The sequence below is a fragment of the Echiichthys vipera genome (genome assembly GCF_963691815.1).
Source record: "Echiichthys vipera genome assembly, chromosome: 9".
In the NCBI taxonomy this organism is placed as follows: domain Eukaryota; kingdom Metazoa; phylum Chordata; class Actinopteri; order Perciformes; family Trachinidae; genus Echiichthys; species Echiichthys vipera.
The window spans coordinates 5,036,125-5,054,562 of record NC_139834.1 but is presented as its reverse complement, the minus strand read 5'-3'; the positions used below and the strand labels follow the sequence as shown (position 1 = coordinate 5,054,562).

The 18,438-nt window shown below is 42.2% G+C and overlaps 1 protein-coding gene across 1 annotated transcript in view; it reads right to left on the bottom strand.

The window, feature by feature from the left end:
* LOC310951385 (XK-related protein 7-like) overlaps positions 1–14,279 on the bottom strand; it is a gene marked incomplete at both ends in the record, with an annotated part of 85,598 nt that extends 71,319 nt beyond the window's left edge. The window contains one exon of the mRNA XM_083919584.1: positions 13,684–14,279. Coding sequence (XP_083775710.1) covers positions 13,684–14,279 — 596 coding nt within the window. The remainder of the gene's footprint in view (positions 1–13,683) is intronic.
* Positions 14,280–18,438: the final 4,159 nt, after the last annotated feature.

Genomic DNA, 18,438 nt, shown 5'->3' with positions numbered 1-18,438 from the left:
TCTGACGGACCAACAGACAGGAGAGCATACAGAAAGACAGAAAATCAGTCAGAGACACAAGCTGAGAGGAGGACAGATGGTGAGACAGGCAGGCAGAGAGAGAGAGACATACAGACAGGCAGCCAGAGAGCTGTGGATCATCAAAACTCCCCTCCAGGCATATTTTTATTCATAATCGATAACTCTATTGAATTTTACATAAACCTACGTGCATTTACAGTCCCAGAATTTTAAATTCTTAAAGAGATTCGAGGGAGAGATTTGAGATTCAGTGCATTCCTTCACCTGCTGCTGCTGCCCCAGCACGAGGGAGGAAAGTTACAACCATCAACAACAAAAAAAAGCTTGTAGTGTAACGCATCAGAGCCAGTGGCAGAGGTTGTTCAATCAGATTTCAGCTTACAATGCCAGTTAGCCTCAAATGAATACAGTACATTGGTTTTCAGAGCACGTCTGACTCACACGTTTCTGCAGTTTCACAGTGGAAGTCTTTTTTTGGGGGTCATTTTTTTGTGTGTATTCAGTAGAGCAGCGAGAGAAAGATAAGTAATGGGGGAAAAAAAGAGGGGATGACACGCAGCAAAGGGCCGTTGGACGGATTCGAAGGGATGCCATGGGGCTCAGAGGAAACACACCAGGGCATGTGAGCGGAGTGGAGCGGTGAGAATTTCTACCCCTCGCCCACAGAGCTGTACGTTCCTCCCGCTCAAAGCTCCAGCAAAAGAAACAGCCTTGTATTTATCAGATGAACGGCGTTCCATTCATCTGCACCTACTGCCGCACTGCAATAATACAGAGACGAGCTCAGGCTCTGAACTATGAGGACTAGACCTATGTTTTATATTCTGCTGAGTCGTGTACCATATAGAAATAAAGGTCGAGTCTTGAATAATGGTCAGGGCTATCTTCAACACAAACAAATAAAAGCCTGGTCTCAAATAATGAAAAAACAAGGGTGAATAAACGCCTGGCTGTTATGCACATAGCAGCTTAGCATTTCCATCGCTTTAATTAAATACATTCAACAATATGATCATGATGTTTTTAACACCTTGGTGTTCTGAAGTGTTCTTAAGTGTCTTTAATTGGAAACAGCTACAACAAGTGTTGAGTTTGTATTAACAGTATCTCAAACAAATCTCACCAACAATCAACGTAAGCAACTCCTTTCCTGTCGTTCCAGGAACCTTTCATTCCAACATGAATGCAAATTTAATTTATCACTGCAGAATTTGAGTGCTACGATTTTTCAGGGGGAAAAAAGTTTGAATCGAACAAATGTTTGTTAACGGCACTTTTCAACACAAAAGCAACACACTAAAATCTGCTGTCATGATCCATCTGACATCTGCTTAACAGCTCAGAGAAATACCTTAGGTCAGCCTTCTAAGGCAACATTTACTGCCCGGTGTGTGTGTATCACTCCAAATAAGATTCACCACTTCAAACATCAGCAAACCATTTCTAATCTTCCGCCTGAACTAAACCGTCAGTGACATAATAACAACTATTTATTTGACTAAAGCAGCTCACCCAGTGCAGTATTCAGCGGGAAGTAAACTCTCCTTGACAGGCTGAATCCAGGGCACCCTGTTCCCACCACCAGAGCACCAGTTTTTACAGGAGCCTAGAAAGAGCTCTCATTTAACTTCTGATGTATCAGTCAGCTCAGCTCACTGCGTGTTTGAAGCTCTGATTTAATTTCGTGCTCAAAGTATTAGAGGTAAGAAAAGTATATAAATGCTGTAAAGACCACCAACAGGCTTTCCACTTTCTTCTAATTAGGTTTAATTTGTAAACATCGTCGCAACTTATAGCAAAACAAGCTCGTAGCTCATTTTGTGACTACCAGCCACCCCATGGCTTACTCTTTTTTAATACCACCCCCAAGAAGAAACGGGCAAAAGAGCAGGACTGAGATAAAGTTGCGATTAAAACTCTATCTGCACTTCATTACCACGGACAGCACCATAGATTTATCAATACAGTTAGGATGCTGAAATTTCAGAGCCATGGTCGGGGCCATAGATTTTAACCGTGACAAACCTCAGTGAGGTAAAGGATCAATGAGTAAGACAGACTAGACTCACATGGGATGGAGATGGGCAAATAGTTTGGTCATTTTGCCAAAGAGGGGGATTATGGCATCACCACTCAAATTGACTACAGGTTATCGGTATATATCTGCCAATAAATGATGAAAAACTAAACTACAGGAGTGGCAAATAATCTTTGTTTTGTTTACATTCAAGGTGTTTTGTTTCCTTTTCAAGTTGGAGTATTAAAGGCTCAGTAGGCAGCTTATGTTTTTGCGGTATTAGGCAAAAACTTCCATAATAACTTTGAGGATAATGTGAATGAAGTGATGTGTGCCAATCTCTGCGTCTCTCCTAGAGTCTGTTTTCAGCCTGCGGAGAATCTACCCTGTGGGGGCTGATTTACCACGGAAACAGCCTGGTCACAGCGGCTACCGTTAACGCATTGTCAGAGGTTGCTAATACGTTAGCCTCTTGCTTACCATAGCCAAAGGCATACGGCTGCTTCTAATACAAGATCCTGGTTTATGTTGATATGTTAGAGTCCCAAATCATACTATTCCACCTCAAACGACTCCAGTAAACTTCCTTCTATAATTTGAACGGTCACAATCATGATCCGGACGATAGAAACGAGTGAGGCATAAGCAGGTGAACATATGAGTAAAGTAGCCGTCTAAAGAACTAATTTAGCACTAGGGTTACCAACTCCCTGAAAAATAAATAAGGGACACCTCATCTGCAGGGCCGGCCGGCCAATTTGCCTTCACCCTTCCTGGCGTAGTGAATCTTTTTAGGCCTTTTTTGTATGTGTGAACTATTCGACCCAAATCTGACGCATACTTTGACGATTCTGTTTTTCAAGGGGCGGTTGGCAATCCTATTTAGCACTGCTCAGTATTGCTAACATAAATACTATTTTCTATCGCTTATGTGTTCAGAAAAAGGATTTTCTTACCTGTGACTTGGAAATTATGGAGGACAACGTAAAAAAAAAAAGAAGCTTCGGCAATTTGGTGATTGCCTCAGGCAGAGACTGTCGGGCCGGTGTATGAACCGCGTGTGCATCAGATGCCTGTGCTTGTCTGGAGGGAAGGGCTTGGGTCAGAGCTGAGGAGATGAGACCCATGCAGACTCAACAATCACCTTTTTTTCTAGGTTTCCTGCCTACTGAACCTTAAATTCCAGCTCTGTCACTTTAAGAGATCGCTGCATCTCTTTCAGTCCGCACTTTGCTTACTGAAAGGAGATAAGGAGTCATTTTTTTGGTCATAGTTTATGCAATTCTAAATGATCTCAGAGGTAGAGCCAGCCATCCCCCGTTCAGAAGACCGGCAGTTCGATTCCTGGTCTCCTGTCCGCATGTCCTTGGACTTAACACTGAACTCCCTGTACTGTGCATAGGGGTGTGAATGTGGTTGGAATGATTAGATTAGATGATGGGCAGGTAGCCTCTGTCATCAGTGTATGCATGTATTTCTGCAAGAACATATACAGAAGACGTGTTTCCTAATGCTACAGTGTTGACCTGCTAAGAGGGTATCGATGGCCTGTGTACATGGAAGAGACAGCACGTTACAGATCCCTTTATGTGTCTTTCATTTGATTTATGCAGAGAAATAAAAATGAGCCGGAAAGAAGTTGTTTTTTGGTCCAGAAGTTAACAGATGTGCCTCCAGCCAGATTGGGCCTAAAACTTCTGCACGCCCGTTACACATGTTTATCTTTCAAATCTAAAAATGTCCTGGCCAGGTGCTATATTTCCGGGTTGTAATTGTACCATAAAAACAATTTCAGGGAACGTTATCAGACATGTTTATCAATGTTATATATATATATATATATATATATATATATATATATATATATATATATATATATATATATATATATTATCATCAGATTTCTCAATTATTAACACAGCTTATTAGTAGTTTATTTGAAACCATGACTCAGTTTTCAGAATAGTTGCAGATTAATTTTCTGTCAGTCTATTAAATGATAAATCTAACAATTGTTTCGACCTTCACCAGACAAAAACTAAACTTTCTCTTTATGCCATAGAAAAATAGTATGTTTTATAAATATCTTGGTATGAATGCGTTTTTTTTCATTGGTTTGCGAGAGCCTCAAAGTGCCATGATTCAGATTGTCCACTTGGACAAATTAAGAAATTCAAAATACACATGGGTTAGCGTTCCATGGTCATTCATGGATGGATACATCATTTCAATTTGACTTTAGACTAAATTTTTAAATACAGTCATTAGGTCAGGTTAGGGATTTTGACCACATTTCTGTAAGATTTGAAAGAGGAATTATTGACTTCTGAGATAAAACTGTGCTTTGAAAGAGACATTTTGCTCTTACATCAGTTTGTCTTTCTGCAAGCAAATCACACCGTTCATCTGTCTGTGAGTCTGTGTTTCTGTCTGACTTTCATGAATCGCTCATTTCCCTGCAGGCTGCTGGATGCTGCAGGATTATACCTTAAGGGCAAAAACACACAGAACCTTGAAGAACCTCTGCAGCCATGTTAGAGTGTATGACTTTACCAAGAAATGCCCAGTGAAGAAACAGACACCTGAAGGATGAAAAGTAAGTTACCTGACAACATATTGTCATACATTTTCAATTACAATGGTCTCTCCTTTAGCACTGATGGCAGAAACAGATGCTATTTACGGTTAAACACCTAATCGTAGAAGATGGTAACAGTTGCCGTTTGGACCCCATGGCGCCACTTTTTAACAGTCTGGGAATCTTGTGAATTCAAATAAAACCTAGGTTTAGACTACAAAACAACCTTGTGTGGTTTAGGAAAGAATCATGGTTTGTGTTGAATCACTAAAGAATGTTATTTAAGAAAGTTAACAAGACATAGGACGACAGCTCTAACCACTGTTCCACCGGCCGCCCCAATATTATGTCTTTCAATACTCTCTACCATTGCTGCTCTCTATAGTACATCATGTCAGCCAACTAGGAGGTATAGTAGGGCCATAAAGCTTCATAGTTATGGTTGTGATTAGCAAACCATAACGCCCATTCAATCGTCTGACAACTGTTGAATTGTCTGTTGAATGCAGGCATGGTTTGACTACTCTGTTCCGGGTTATTTGATTAGATACCTTAATAGTATCGAGTACCGACACCTAGCCCTAATCCCAAATGTCTGCAGACAGACAATCAAAGATCTCAGCAATAAAGGCAAATAAATGAGAACTTGAGCATCAACAGAACATTCTTTAACTGTCCTCACTCACAGATGAAATCAGAAATCCAGTTTATCATGGACACCTTTGCAGTAAATCATTGATTCAGCAACGCAGGGCTCTGTGAACTGAGCTGATGTTAAGACAAACAGATAGATAAGGAGGATAGACGAGTTTGGTTATTATATCTATATTAAAAAACGGATGGCTCAAATCAAACAGTCGGATTGGTTGTAAGCCTGTGTGTCGCTGACACGGTGGTGACAGAGTGCTACCTTTAGCTCAAGCTAACCCTAAATGTTCATTGACATTCTACATTAGCTTAATCTGTCCACAAAAAAAATATTTTTTCTGCAGATATCTTGGCTATAACAGGATTGAGCTAGCAACGCAGTTTAGTGTTTATATGCGGTATTTATTCAGTTTGAGAAACTTCACAATGTCTACAAGCTAACATTAGCTTAAGTTGACTGGTGACTCAATGGGCAGAAGAAACGATCTCTGTTGAGTAAATCTGTTCGTGAAAAAAATTATTTTTTTCAGCAGATATCTTAGTTACAACACAATTTAGCGACCAAAGCAGCTTAGTTTGTGAAACTTCACAATGTCTACAAGCTACGCTAGGCTATGCTCGGTTAAGCTAACATGGCAGCAACAGGCTAAATTACATCAAGATAGTATGTTCCACAGCAACTGCCGGCCAGGAGGGAACATTTCTTTGAAAGAACAAGGCTTTACGGGTGATTTTTGTTAGTAGCTCAGTCCATAGGTGACTGGGCTGAGAACCGGAGGGTTGCTGGTTCGAGTCCCTGTGTGGACCATGAATAGAGCGTGGGCTGGAGAGGTGCCAGTTCATCTCCTGGGCACTGCCGAGGTACTGTTGAGCAAGGCACCGAACCCCCAACTGCTCGGGGCGCCGGTCACTGGCAGCCTCCTCGCTCTAACATCTCTCCATTGGTTGCATGTATATAGGTCCTGTCTGTGCATGTGTGTGTATTTCGGGCCTGTGTGTGTGTAAAATGAAAAAAGAATAGAGTGAAAATTGAATTTCCCCATTCGCGGGACTAATAAAGGAATTCTTCTTCTTCTTCTCTTCTTCTTAAATGGGAATATGTCCATTACCTTTATATTGCCATTGATGGTAACCATTTTATCAAAGTAATAGTTCACTTCATGTCACAATATGTTGGGATTATGTCACAGCTAAGTGGCATCGTTCGGCTTGACGCCTGACGTGAGCTTTTGCTTAATTATAAAAAAAGTTTAATAATCTGATATTTTATCGTCATTCTTTCAACATGGCTGCCAATTCCTTGTTACCCTGGGAAACCACCATTTAAAGAGTCTCTGGGAGACAGGCCCTGAAAATTAAAATGATAAAAGCAATAATCACTGAGAGTCACTACACACACACACACACACACACACACACACACACACACACACACACACACACACACACACACACACACACACACACACACACACACACACACACACACACACACACACACACACACACACACACAGCTAAGTGACCATTTGGAACTGATTCAATTAATTCTGGGATTGATTGATCTGGTCTGGCACAGGCAGGAGCCAATTGAATTGTCCTAAAAACTGCAACGCTGGCCGACCATTGAACTCCAGGGTGCAGGCTGAAGCTTTGTTGGTCTGTCCGTCTCTGTCCGTCTGTTTGCGCTCTTTCTCTATACCAGACTTTCTGTCAGTCTGTCTGATTGGCGGAAGATATTTCTTCAAATGGAAATGTCTCAATTGCATTTTTAACATATGGTGACAGATGATGGGAATGTCTCCTCTTTCTATATACACAAATATTATATTATCCCATATTATAAAAAAGTGAGACACCATGTATTGCTTGATTATGAAGCAGATTGAGGTGCTAAATGTGTGTAAAATGAGCTTTCAGGACTTCTGTACGGTTGTGATGTCACACCTATAGAACTATAGAAATGTAGGTAAAAGGTGCTGCTACAGGGCTGTTGCAGTCATTCACCGACTGCAATGATGTTGCAGTGATGCAGAGAGCACAGATGCAGAAGACCCAGTGAAGCTGGCCAATCAGAGCAAACCGGGCTTTTCCGGGAGGGGGTCTTAAAGAGACAGGAGCGTTTCAGACAGAGGATGAATACAGGTAAATTCAGACAGAAAGTATGAGAAAACAAATGTGTGTTTTTAACATTAACCCATAATGCATCTATCAACCTGAAATTGAGCATGAGTTGTCCCCTTTAAAACAGTCCCAACAAAAATTGAACATTATAACCTCCATGAATGGAGGGTTTATTATAGGCTTGTCGTGTTAGCCTGCATTAGTTTCAGCTCAGTGTACCTAAAAGACTGAGAGTGTATTTGTTATCAGCTGAAACCCATTAAAATAAATCATCGATTAATCAGCTTATGACACTGGACAAAATCAAGATAACTCGCGATGAAGTGCTAAAACCGTTTCTCGAGTGGACCCACATTCACACACAGTCCTTCATCCGTTTCTGCTTCACTTAAGAGATTTGCTGCAATTCCCACAATGCCTTTCAACAACCCCCAGATAAAGAGATGTGACCTTGCTGCTTTTCAGCTGTGGATTTTAAATGTAGATGGAGGAAGCGATATCCACGGCAGAGAGAGTGTCTCCAGTCGAGAAAAGGTGAGTCGACCTTGATTCAAACCTCAACCTGTCTTCATACTGCATTGCATTATGGGATCTGTCCTGCTCCTGTGGCTGTGGTCTGTATATCTCTAGATCTATACCTTTGAGGTGGACTTTTCCCCACAATTAATTGATTGACAACAAAACTTGATGTTTTAGATTATTGATAAACCCTCTGCTCGCACACTCTTGCTAGAAATATGTGGACAGGAAGTATAATTATTGTAATCTTCATCAGTATTTACACAGATTATCCTTTAATGACTGACAGAGACATGCACTACAAAGAGGGTAAAAAGGTAATTGAGTGATTTGAAGACTCGAGAGTCGATGTTTGCATAAACCCCTCTTGGAAACTCATTTCATTCCAGTGCAGTTTTAACTTTACTATCAGAATTTAAATCAGAATAAGTGCCAAACCCTAAAAGATTGTAACAAAGAAGTCAGTCTTCACTATGAACAGGCTGAATATTTAAACCTGTTCAGCCAGCAGGATATGTAACAGAAACACAGAAATCTTATCTGAGTAAATAAATGCTAAATAGATATAATGATGCATCTGATACTTCTGTCTAATCTATTAACTTTAACAAATCAAATGTACGCTGCAGCGACACAGGAAACAAACAAACCTTGGCATCAAAACAACAAATAACCTTTGTAACCAAAAATTACTTTTATTTGCCGATTATTCTCTCAATTCACAATTTGGTCTACACAACACTTAAAATAAATAAATACCCATCATTGTTTACCCAAGTCCAAAATGGCAATCCAAATGTCTTTTTGTCTAATCAACACTCCAAAGAACAGAGATATTTGTTTCACGCTTGTTTTGCCTGGTTTGAGACTATTCCTGTTGCACAAAGCACAGGAATAGTCATGCACGAACCCTGACCTCAACCCTATCCAGCACCTTTTGAGTTGAACTGGAACGCAGACTGAGAACTAAACCTTATGGCCCCTTCAGTGCTGGACCTCACTAATGCTCCCATGGCTGAATAGGAGCCAATCCCAGCAGCCAGGTTCCTAAATCATGTGGAAAGCCGATAACGCTTCAATGAAAGGGTGTAATGTTCAAGTGTACACCACATGCACGAGTTAACATCCTGGGAGAAGGAAGGAAAGAAATAAACATTTCGGCTTCTTTGCATTTCTTTAAACAGAGGACAATGCTGGTCGAGTTGTCTTTCTTTCTTTCATTTTTGCTTTCTCCTCTGCATCACGCTGCTGATGCTAAATGAAGACCCAATTTCTCAGGTGATCGACATGAGCTGAGAAATTCCAGTTTTGATGATTAAAATGTGTTGCCCATTTAGCTTTCATACTGCAAGATTGGACTGCAATCGTAAATTTTTGTCATTTTGCCTTTCACATCAAATCAGCTCTGAATCACATAGAGGGAAAAAACGAGAATGTTCCGCTGCAGGTGAAACTCTCCACAAGCGTTGAACAAATCTCAGCTCATCAAATTTAAAACTGGAGTCAGATCAAGCCCCCACCATAGCCACTTCCTGGTTGATCCAATCAGGAAGGGCAAATGTTAAACAGGCCAATTTCACAGCATCATTAAACCTGTTTATGGCCTGGTACAAAAAATATTCGTATGTTTAGGTCATATCTCCATGGCAACACTGAGGGGGGTGATCTTTATTGTACCAGACTAGTTTTTATTTTATTGGAGGTTAAAGTTTATAACTAAATAGGGGCGTGGCCTCTTGAGTGACAGCTAGCCTCTTGCCCTCACTTATCCTCGGAGGTAAACGTCACCCAGATGGACGTATCTCCCTCCCCCCAACGTCACATACATGCTCTTCTTTGGCAAGAGGAAATGAGGCGGAGTAAAAGTCTGATAAGATAGCGACTCCTGTAGGCGAGGACGATTGGATCCAATTGAGAGAACGGACCTCGGTGGAGAGGCTACGTCCTTTTTTATACAGTCTATGGTTTGACTCAAATCCAAGTTACACTGAACATTGCGTAACTCTCCCGGAAGCAACTATCACAATAAAACCAACTCACTGTGGTTCTCCAGCTCCAAGGATCTCATTGTTGTTCATGAATGCAGTTCATTACTGAGTCTGCATTTAATTATACACATGTGAATTCCCATACGCTCTATTTCTGGATAAGTTGATGTAACATCCTTTTTAGAAAAGTGTTTTCCTTCTACTGTCACCGAGAGGTCATAGGTCATCTGCAGTGCTGTCAATATTCCTCTATAATCCAATTTCAATACCATTCCATTATTATTTTTACATTCTAATTATATTCAATGTTTGAATGCTCAAGCAGCCTGTTATTGGTATTTATTACGTATCTATACACTGTTCACACAGGCAAAGTGTGTACAAAGGTAAAGTGTTGAAGGACACTTCATTTACTCACCCTGCAAAGTTAATTCTCAGAGAGGTAAAAGTCATTACAGTCCTAACCAGAGTAGTTTTATCCTATCAAGCCAACTTTTGTTCATTAAATGTCTTTGAGCAAGGCACTTATCGAGTTTTTGCTCCACTGAGTTTGAGCTTTAACCTCCCTGTTAAAAAGAAGGTTGAAACCACAAAAAGTCCAAAAGATTTTTTTTGAATCAGGTTCTGTTTTCCTCAAAGATGAAACACAAGACTTCCTCCAACAGCTTTTAACACAAACAAGCAGGAAATGAAAGCTTCCTGCTGAACTGACGCTGGAAAATATCATATTCTATAAAAGCTATTTCATTATTGGTGCTGCAGGGTCCAACATACATCTGAAACTTGGTGACTATTGAGTAGCACTGCATTACTCAAGTCTGGTGGATCTTGTGTCTTTCTTTGTTCTATTATCTCAGACTTCTCATTTTTGTAGGTGTTTTTACTCTTGGCTTGTTTTAGTCTCTGGTCTTCACCAAGTCCAGCTGGCTTTTTTCTTTTCTGTTTTTCTGCCTAGCAGTAGCGGCTGCTCTCCTACCAGACTAGAGAGGCTTTCTTTGCTTTGAGTCAGGCAACAAAAATTCATCAAAACTACAGTACAGGTACAGTAAGTACACGTGATGCATTAAATGTGCAGAAAGAATTGCTTTCATAGATAGCTCACAATGGTGGGAGAAACTTTACTTAAAAAACACAATCCCCCTCAAAATCGAAAATACATATTTTTCCTCTTACCTGTAGTGCCATTGGCAAGTGTTGGAAATGTCTGGCTTTGCTGTGGTTTATTAACCTGACTCCTCCAGATGAATTGATTCTAACTGTCTCAGCATATCCATCTGGGAACACTCTTTTGGAGATCTTTTGGAAAGGGGCGGAAATACTGGTTGCTGATTGGATAAACCATCTATTTATCATCATCGTATGGTATAAATCAACCAATGAGATCAACACAACATGTCGGTGAAGGATATTTGCCATTTGTGTAACGTGAATTTACAGATAAAAGGTACAATTTTAGGTGCCCGGTCCATATTCCAACAGAAGGATCAAAGAGAAAAAAGTATAAGTGAGGGGCTTGCTCGATAGCTGCGCTCATCTCATCCGTGGAAGCCACCAACAGTCGCTTCTTGTATCGTCACACTTAAATCTGCCTCAAAACCAACACTGATTGGTTCGGTCGCTGGGCAAACTTCTCCAAATTTTCTCTGACGCACGTTACCAGGCTGATCTGAGAGTAAAATACAATGGAATGGTGCGACCAGTTGCACAGTGGTTAGAGCAGTCGCCCCATGAGGCCGAAGGTCCTCAAGGCAGTGGCCGCAGGTCGGGGTCAAACCTACGGCCCTTTGCTGCGTGTCTCCCCCTCTCTCTCTCACCCTATTTCCTGTCTGTCCTATATTATAAGGGCTTGAAAACTGCCAAAAAAATCATCTTAAAAAAAAAAAAAAACACAATGGAGCTTGCGAGATCAGGACGGTCTCATCGGTTTAATGGAACATGATGTCACTTGGCTTGTGGCGCTCAAAGAGCACTGGTTAGACAATTGGCAGCTGTAGTTCTAGATTGATAAACAGAACCTAAGGAAAGAGGTAAAATATGTTTTTTTGACTTTGGGGGGGAACTGTCCCTTTAGGATGGGAATAAGATTAATAAGATTACCATGGTTTTAAAATATTACATCACAAGTTAGAGTCCTGCACTTACGTAAAAATACATTTGTGTTATCAGTGTCATGTAAAAAGTACTTATTGTGCTGAAAATGAACCCCTGACTGATACATTAGATTATATGCCCTGAACAAGACACTGCACAAGCCAAAACTTGTTAGGAACCACTGGTTTAATCTTTAACAATGCGCTGCATTTTATAAGATGCTCATTCATATTTTATGTTAACTGTAAATATGAAATAAATGTAGTGGAGTAAAAAGTACAATATTGTCCTCTGACATGAGTAGAAGTACAAAGTAGCAGAGAAAGGGAAATACTCAAGTAAAATAGAAGAATCTCAAACTTCTACTTGAAGATTAATTGATTAGCTATAAAATAAATTGCCAAATATTTTGATAATTGTGACATTTTTCACAATTTTTCGACCTTTTATAGTCCAAACAACTAATCGATTAATCAAGAACATAATCGATAGTCAAACAAACAAAGGCAGTACTTGAGTAAATTAAATTGGTTATTTTCCAACACTGGTAGCTTGTCACATTGTACTTCTAATATAATCATAATTTCTACAGTATATATGTAGTATACATTCCTCAGAGGCTTCAGGAAATAATGAAACATTTACAAAAAGTATTGTTCCAATCACAAACGTCGGACTAAACTTATATTACAGTTGACTGCCAGTCATTTGGTCTTGATCCCCATTTGCCTTGAGGTCTCCAGACTTGACTAAAGTGGACTAGACTACAGCTCCAGTGCCTCATGAAAAACTAAATTATATTATTGAACTTTTTTGTACATCAAGTTGGAACTCCCATTACTGACGTTATTGCTTAAGGGGGAGATTTTAATTGCCTTTCAGACTTCATGTAGACTGTCTTCTTACTGTATATCATGTGTGTATGAACTGACAACCTGATGATGTGAACCCGCAGTATCACGATGTTAATTATGCTTCCCAGTGTTTGAAAAAGTCAACGCGTTGTCTCACATCAAGTGAACATGGCTCTGCAGAATTTTTAATCAAAGCAAAGCAGATATCTAACAGGGGATAGTTCAAAGCACAGGAAAGGACATTAGTTTGGATGTGTTGCTCTAAAGATTTAGCCCATGCATTCTCTCATTTTACATTTGATCATCTCACTGAGTGTGGAGGAGGAAAAAGATTCAGTTTCAAACTCAACAACATGACAAGCAGCCAGACGAGGCTTTGATGAGATTCCTGTGTGTCCAACCCAGGACCGACACAGGAACCAGAGAAAGACACTGTATGTTAGGGCTCAGGAGGCTGGAAGCGACCCTCCACATCCTGTCACAGTCAGGACAAGACGGGCAGATGGACGAAAAGCCTCCTGGGAGAGAATTCTTACTTGTACTATTTCTGCTGTAAGTGTTGTGTGAGAGTGGATGCTACAAATTCAGCCCTGTGGCAAAAGAATCGGACTCTTTCCTGCTCTATTTCTGCACATTTCTGTCACCAGTGGATGAGAAGGACAGGTGATATTTCGGGGGATACGCGCGCGCGCACACATACGAGCACGCACGCACACACTCACACAAACACGTCCAACACTATAGCTCACATGTGCACGTATTAAACATACACCAGCACGTATGCACACACGCGCTCACGCACACTCCTCTTGTTCCCAACATCACCCCAGCAGGTCCTCCTACCTCCACACTTGCCCCAGCTGCAGGACGTGAAGCACGGTTTGAAAGACCCACATGCAGACGGTGCAGCACCTCCGGGGGCCCCCGACTCTCCCTGCCGTCGCAGGCAGGGCAGAGGACGTGTAAACCGGGGTAGCATTCGCGGCGTTCCCCGCCGCCGCGCTCCCACCGCGCTGGTCGCTGTCCTTGGTGCTTAAAGTGTTGTCGCCCGCCGCGCCTGCCGCCGCCACCGCCGCGCCGGTTCCGCTGCCGCTCGCCGCTCCATCCCCGCAGCTCAGATCCGAGTAGTCATACACGAACCACCTGAAACTTAATACCTGGACGACTGCGGAGGGCACCACGACGAAGACGAGCGTCAAGCCGAACCACCAGTAGTCACCTCTCAGGTAGTAGTCGGCGGCCAGCCACAGGTCGGTCGCGCCGTCGGAGAAAAAGACGAGCAGGGCGCAGAGCACCCAGCAGCAGTCCAGGAGGGTGTAGGGTTTCCCGCCGGCGGCGCTGCACCGGGGCCGGGCGACGGGGTTCCCCGGCTCCGAGAGGCTCCTGGGCGTGTTGTCATCTTCCACAGACACCGCTGCTCCATCCGACTTAGCGGCCATGTTGGTTAGGATAGGAGAGAAAGACAGAGAAAGAGGTGGGGATACGAGAGAGAGAGAGAGAGAGAGAGAGAGAGAGAGGGAGAGAGAGAGAGAGAGAGAGAGAGAGAGAGAGAGAGGCAGAGAGGGGGGGTCTGTGTGCAGGAGCGAGAGAGTGAGAGATTACATCATAACTAGCCTCATCATCAGCCAATTAATCGCGAGGCATCATCACTACGAGCGCTTTTAACACCATGACACCGGCGCGATGCTTTCAGGACATTTCGCGCGCGCACGGACAATTCTGCAAACAATTATGACCTGCAGGGTTCTGAATGCTCTTTGGTTCCTGTCATTTAAATCTCTGCCGGTTACACGACGCCGTCTCTGCAGCTGCAGCACTCTGCAGCACATCACACACTGCTGTGAAAAGACCATTTTATACGCTGCTCGCGCTGGCACCGAGGGGATTCTTTTTTATCTTTACTATGAATGTAAACTGGTGACGGTGTTGCATCCCGTCCACTGTGTTCCGTGCTGCTCCTGCTCCTGTGCTTCTCCCTCCAGACAATAAATGTTAAAGTGCGCTGTGACTCAAAATCATGACCCTCCATTAACCGGTAAGAGATTGTGAGACAAAGCACTCAGGAGTCTTTAGAAAAGTATCTCACAGCGACATGTTTTAGGTTTTATTTCTCAAGACAAAGCGTTTGCCGAGGGTTTCTTCCTGCTTCACATTCAGACAGATGTTTCTAAGGCTCTTCAGTAAAACCACAGTCCGCTGTCTCATGGAAGCCAAAGGTTAAAGGGTAATGTTGTTTCCTCCTGCGGCTTCTTCTCCTCTCTGCACTGTAGACAACAAGGGTGGATTTTCTGCCTTCCGCGGGAGAAGCTGTTGGATGCATGGTGCTGCTTTCAGTAAGAAGATCACAGACCATCATGCAAACTTTCATTAACTCTGCAGAAAGAAAATAGCCCTAAATAAAACACTGAAACTATATGTGTCATCAGACGGAACACATTTCTTATCTGATTTTATGGCTGTGACATAAATTTAGGCAACAGCAAGGTAAACAAAGGTATGCAAATGACCCTCAAGGTAAAATTCTCTGAAGAATTTGGTAAATATTTCCATTGATCAATGATGAATGGTTACAGAGACAAATCTAGCAAGTACCGGAAGTGAACAAGCCGCCACCGGGGTGGCGTCTCCCTGCGGTATACATAGGACTGAATGGGAGCTGTCATTAGAAGTGTACCTTTACTTTTACCTGTACTTTCTATGCAGCATTACTTCTGACAACCATCAGTAAAGGTTATTACAGTTTCCTGTTTCAGTGACAGGGAAGTTCGTCCTGAAGCTTGCCACTGTATCAATACCCTACACACAGAATTCAGGCTCAGTAATGTACAATTACAATAACAAATTATGCCGGTGAATATTCTCATTTGTCCAGGTCATTATTATCCTCAAAGCAATTTCAGTCAAAAGCAACTGGACTTGGTTATTTGTCTAGGAAGACGTTTCACCTCTCATCCAAGAGGCTTCATCAGTTCATGTACGCATCTGACCAGGCTGGGACTGGTCCAACTAACTGGTGTGAGATCCAGGTATTTAACCTCTCACAAGGCCGTCATGATGTCACTGGAACCCTTTGTGCTCCAAGTGCCAACGACCGTCGTTAGAGTGACAGTCGTTGGTGGGCAGTTGGTTTCGACACAGCATCCCTGTGTATTTCAAACCCGGTAACACACTCAGACAGAGACTAGTACATCCCAAGGACAGAACACCACACACCCACAAAAGCAATCTGGTTTATGCTGTCCGATGCAACGAGGAATGCAAAGATCTCTACATTGGGGAAACAAAACAACCACTGCATAAACGCATGGCCCAACACAGGAGAGCTAACTACTCAGGCCTGGACTCAACTGTCCACTCACATCTCAAGGAGTAAGCCCACTCCTTTGATGACAACAATGTCCACATCCTGGACAGAGAGGACAGATGGTTTGAAAGAGGAGTAAAAGAAGCCATCTATGTAAAAGTGGAGAAACCATCGCTAAACAGAGGAGGAGGTCTGAGACACCAATTTACAATGCAGCCCTTTCATCCCTTCCCAGGAGATTCAACAATCTAACCTCAAAGGACAACTGTTCACAAATGGCCTCTTGTGACTCCAATGACTGTCGTTAAGACTCAATAGAGCACTAACGAAGTCGAAACCAACTTCCCACCAACGACTGTCACTCTAACGACGGTCGTCCGCACTTGGAGCACAAAGGGTTCCAGTGACATCATCGGCCTTGTGAGAGGTTAAATACCTGGATCTCACACCAGTTAGTTGGACCAGTCCCAGCCTGGTCAGATGCGTACATGAACTGATGAAGCCTCTTTGATGAGAGGTGACACGTCTTCCTAGACAAATAACCAAGTCCAGTTGCTTTTGACTGAAATATCTTTGAGAATTACAAATTATGTAATTTGTGTGTTTTTCACGTATTAAAAGCTAGGGAGATAGGTTGCAGTGGTGGATGGGACACAAAGGACTCTCGACTGGAGTACCAGAGTTTGTGTCCTGGGGTCTGTTTCACAAAGCAGGTTTAGTGAAAACTCTGAGTCTGTTAACCCTGAAATGAGGGAAACTCTGACTTTTCTGTTTCACAAAGGGAGGTAACTCAAACCAGAGACAGAGGGGTAACTCTAGCCTGTTTCACAAAGAGAGGTAACTTAACCTCTCGGTCAGTTACCATGGTAACATGCTCTCTGAAACTAACCTGGTCGGGACCAGGTTTTTCTCAGAAAACCTTGAGTTTCTCTCTGTCTCCGCCCTCTTTCAGCCCCACACGGTGTTTGATTTCCTCATTCATTCAGTCAGCGGGCGAGTTTTGGCGTAGTATAGTTCCGTCTGTTTTCTGAGAAAATCATTGCAAAAATCAGTCAGTAGGCCTACATTAGAAGTTATATTAGATGGTGAATATTTTCACTTGCATGGCATGTCCTTTTGATAATGATCCTGTGGATGAAGGTGCAGCATTACTGCGCAGAGAATTAAATATACGTCGGGAGATGATTATCAGACCGTGAATAGATAAATTAGACAATTACCGTTTCACGTCACAGTCCATCATTTATATAAACAACCTAATGCGTCCTTACATTTCCAACATTAAAAACCAAAGTCATGCTCTTACGTCCCAGCAAATATTGTGTGATGCGCTGCGTTCAGCCTAAAGATTTGCACAATACTGTATAATTCACTTGTCTCCCTCCTTTTAATATACTCTAATGTATCCAATATACATTACAGGAGAGTTTGATGGCCATCCGCTGGGTGACAGGGGTTACCCATGTCGACCTAGGCTGCTGACCCCTTACCCTGACCCAGGCCCCCAACAGAACTTTGACCGAGAGCCCGGGTTGAGATGACCATAGGACCGTTTACATTGCCTACTTCACCTCAGGGTGACCCCTGAGAGGGCCTGTGTTATTATTGTGGCATGTGTTGTTCTTCATAATATTGCCACTATTAGAGGAGAGCAACACCCTGCCCTACAAATTGAAGACCCTGAAGATGACCCCATTCACCTGTCAGCTTTGCTGGACGGCAGAGCAGTCAGAGACACCATATGCCATCATCACTTTAGTGATTGAGTCACCACCACCACAGCAGTCAAATAAAGACATAATACACGTTTCATTTGGTCTTCTTTATTTCCTGCAAATACAAGAGCTAGTTTAGTTAATGTTCCAATAGTTAAGTTAATATTTACACAATCCACTCGCGACCATGCACCTACCTCTAACTTGTGCTCCAGTATTTAAATTCATGGGTCTGCTCTCCTAATTTGTCGGTCTGCATTTATTTATTTGTCAGTTTTTAAAAAAAATTTCAGCAGGTGAATTTTATAAATGTCTTTGACTGGTAACTGGGAATACATACAAGGAGGATATTATATAGTTGCAAATAAATTCCACAGAATGAATCTCTGGTGTTTACTGAACATCCATCTTACTGTGTCTGTGCAGTGGAAGATGAGGGACCCTCCCGCTGCTGCCCAGCCATGCCCTGTTCGAAAAGGATGAGAATGTGTTAATATTTCAGTGTAGGCTAAATGTCACTGTATATTCCACCAGAATGTTAAGAAATGTAAATGGAAAGATAATCAGTAACATATCAAG